Source organism: Triticum aestivum, unplaced genomic scaffold (assembly GCF_018294505.1).
Source record: "Triticum aestivum cultivar Chinese Spring unplaced genomic scaffold, IWGSC CS RefSeq v2.1 scaffold244430, whole genome shotgun sequence".
NCBI classification, from domain to species: domain Eukaryota; kingdom Viridiplantae; phylum Streptophyta; class Magnoliopsida; order Poales; family Poaceae; genus Triticum; species Triticum aestivum.
This window is the reverse complement of record NW_025227368.1, coordinates 1-3,108: the sequence shown is the minus strand read 5'-3', so window position 1 is coordinate 3,108 and position 3,108 is coordinate 1. Positions and strand designations below refer to the sequence as shown.

Here is a 3,108-nt window from a genome sequence, read left to right as displayed (position 1 = left end):
AAGTCGTCCAGATCCTCTCCACCATCGCGCCCCTCGCCGACAAGCGCCGTCGCCACCACCTGCCCGCCGCCGCCGGCGCCTTCGCCCCGGGCTTCCACGCCGAGAGGCCGCGGGAATGCTCAGTGTGGCAGGACGACGACGACTACGGCCATCGCCGCGATCACCTGCACGGAGGGTACGGCAGCAATGCCAAGGGCGCCGTCTTGTCCGGAGAGGTCACGGTTAACGTCGGGATGCCAGTGACGATGATGACGACGATGGGGCGGAGCTGGCGGTCGGCGGAGCAGGAGGAGGTGGACCTGACGGAGCCGCGGCTGGAGACGTTCACGGAGCCGACGACGACAGCCAGCCCCTTCAGGTGAACGTGAGATGAATCGAATACGTCGTAGAATAGATTGATAGAACAGTCAAGTAGAGCCAGAGAAGAAAAATGTGAGTGAGATGCATTGTACAGGCAAGAACGTAATCAAATCAATTTGAGAAGAAAAATGTGAGTGACATGCATTGCGACCAAATTTACCAAACGATTCGATGCTATTACATTGGTATAACATTGTACATTCGCCAACAAAAATGAAAGAGGTACAGCATTGCAGATAACACCGCTAATGTCACAACTTTTTCATAATTTTACATTGCATGCCATCAACAAAGGAAAGAAAACCACATCTCCAGGACTTAATTGTAAAGAGCATCCCAAACCACAACCAGAGACCAGACACAATCCCAGCAATCACACAGTAGTACATCCAGTGGTCCTCCTCTTCACCATTTCTCTCATCCGGTGCAAGCGAAGTAGTGGCACACGAAATGTTTAGAGGAAATCCACAAAGCCCAGAATTGTTGGAGTAAATTGATGGGTGAGTCAGCGTCTGAATCTGATTTCCGATGGGTATCTTGCCCGACAAAAGATTGTTTGAGACATTTAACGTGTTGAGCCCTGATAATTGTGTGATGCTTTGAGGAATGTTTCCAAAAAGTTGATTAGATGATAGATCAAGGATCTCAAGAAAAGAGAGGCTACCAATGTCCTGGGGAATGCGGCACGACATATGGTTTCTTGAAAGGTTTAGGAACCGAAGGCCCTGAAGATTGGTTAACTCTTCGGGGATGCATTGTGATAGAAAATTGTTTGATAAATCAATACCGGCTAATAATCGGATTGTGCCTCTGAAAGTCTGATCCCGACCCTTCCAGATTATACCAAGTCTGTCATTATATTTACCCCACAACAATTTATCTATTGCTGAAACATTTTTTGGGTGCCTCATGGAGGTCAAGTTGCCGAAGCCTATAGGAATTGAGCCAGTCAAGCTATTGTTGGACATGTCGAGCAACTGAAGTTGTGAAAGCTGTGATAAACCTAGAGGAATTTCTCCAGTGAAGTTGTTTGATCTGAGACTAAGGATTCTAAGCATTGGAACTTGACTCCCAATCCATGGAGGGATAACACCAAAGAACATGTTGTTCCCCAGGTCCAGAGTGGTCAGCAAGTTGCAACCCTCTAGGACCGGCGGGAAAGCACCAACAAAGCCATTTCCGGTGAGATAAAGTGACCTAAGAGAGCAGTTGTAGCTTGCCACAGCCGCGGGAATTTTACCTGAGAAGGAGTTGTTGGATAGATCCATGAAACTCAGAGCCTTCAGGTTCCACCAGCAGTTCGGGAGCTTCCCCGTGAGCCGGTTATTAGATAGATCCATGAACACCAGATATTTGAGGTTGCACCAGCAGTCCGGGAGCTCCCCGGCAAGCAGATTGTCGGACAAATCTAGATTGCCAATGAGGAGGAGCCTGCAGAGCTGGTGTGGGACGTTACCAACGAGGCTGTTATTGTAGAGCCGGACGATGAAGAGACCGAGCATGTCACCGAGCTGCGGCCGAATGGAGCCGCTGAACCTATTGCTGCTGATGTCGAGGCCGACCAGCGAGTGGCAACCATCCAATAGTGGGAAAGCTCCAACAAAAGCATTTTGGGAGAGATCTAATGTGATGAGAGAGCAGTTGTGGCTTACAGTAGCTGCCGGGAATTCACCTGAGAAGGAGTTATTGGCCAGGTGCATCTGCTGTAGAGCCTCCAGGTTCCACCAGCAATCCGGAAGCTTCCCGATGAGCCTGTTGCTTGACAGCTCCATGACCTCCAGAGACCGGAGGTTGCACCAGCAGTTGGGAAGCTCTCCGCTGAACTGGTTGTGAGAGATTCGCAGTATCCGTGTGGAGATGAGCCTGCAGAGCTGGCGTGGGATGTTGCCGACGAGCTTGTTTCTACTGAGATCGAGGTCGCCGAGGCTTGGCATGTCACCAAATTGCGGCGGGATGGAGCCATTGAAGCCATTATAGCTGAGGTCGAGTGATTTGAGGGAGCGCAGCTGCGAGATGCTGGCCGGGATGGCGCCGCCAAGGTGGTTGATGCTAAGGTCCAGATAGGCGAGCGCCGGGAACGCCACTGTGTCGAGCGTATCGAGCCCGCCTGATAGACCGAGCGTATCGAGTCTTAGTTCCACCACGGCGCTTTCATTGTTGCAGTGCACCCGATCCCAGTCACAGACCGGCGTGGCCTGGGTCCAGTTAGATAGCGCGGTGGCGTTGACGAGGCTGGCCTTCCATGCTAGAAGGGCATCGGCCTCAGAGGACACCACGGCAACTGTCGTTGCCGGCATGGTGGCCGCCAGTAGCAGGAAGAGCGCGGCAGTGCCGGCGAGATGCGCTTGGGTTGGTCTCCTCATGTCCCCGACCCTGGGCGCGATGGTTGAGTAGGGAAAATCTAATCCGCAGAAGATCGCGCGCGCACACACATATATATGGATGGATCGGCCGGCGCTCCGTTTCGTGCGGCAGAAAATCATACGCTCTGTGGTCTGCACCGTACCCGAGTTATTTACAGCAGTGTCCTGGCCCTCGTCATCTGTGTGCATACCGCCGGCCGGCAGACACCGTGACGAATAGCGCCGGCGAAGAGCACCAATCAAGCAACGCACACACATACACCAGGTCCAATAATGTCCAATCAAATGAATGTTTAGAAAGCCTAGTCTGAGACTAAGTACGTTGTGCTCAACTTCTTTAACAACCTAGTCTCAAACAAACTTAAAGGGTAGTTTGATACGAAAG

The 3,108-nt window shown here is 51.8% G+C and overlaps 1 protein-coding gene across 1 annotated transcript; it reads right to left on the bottom strand.

Annotated features, from left to right (window-relative positions):
- Positions 1-611: 611 nt before the first annotated feature.
- Positions 612-2,723, bottom strand: LOC123172718 (probable LRR receptor-like serine/threonine-protein kinase At4g36180). The gene has a single exon (XM_044589649.1). The coding sequence runs from the start codon at positions 2,721-2,723 to the stop codon at positions 612-614; it is 2,112 nt and encodes a 703-aa protein (XP_044445584.1).
- Between the last annotated feature and the right edge of the window lie 385 nt (positions 2,724-3,108).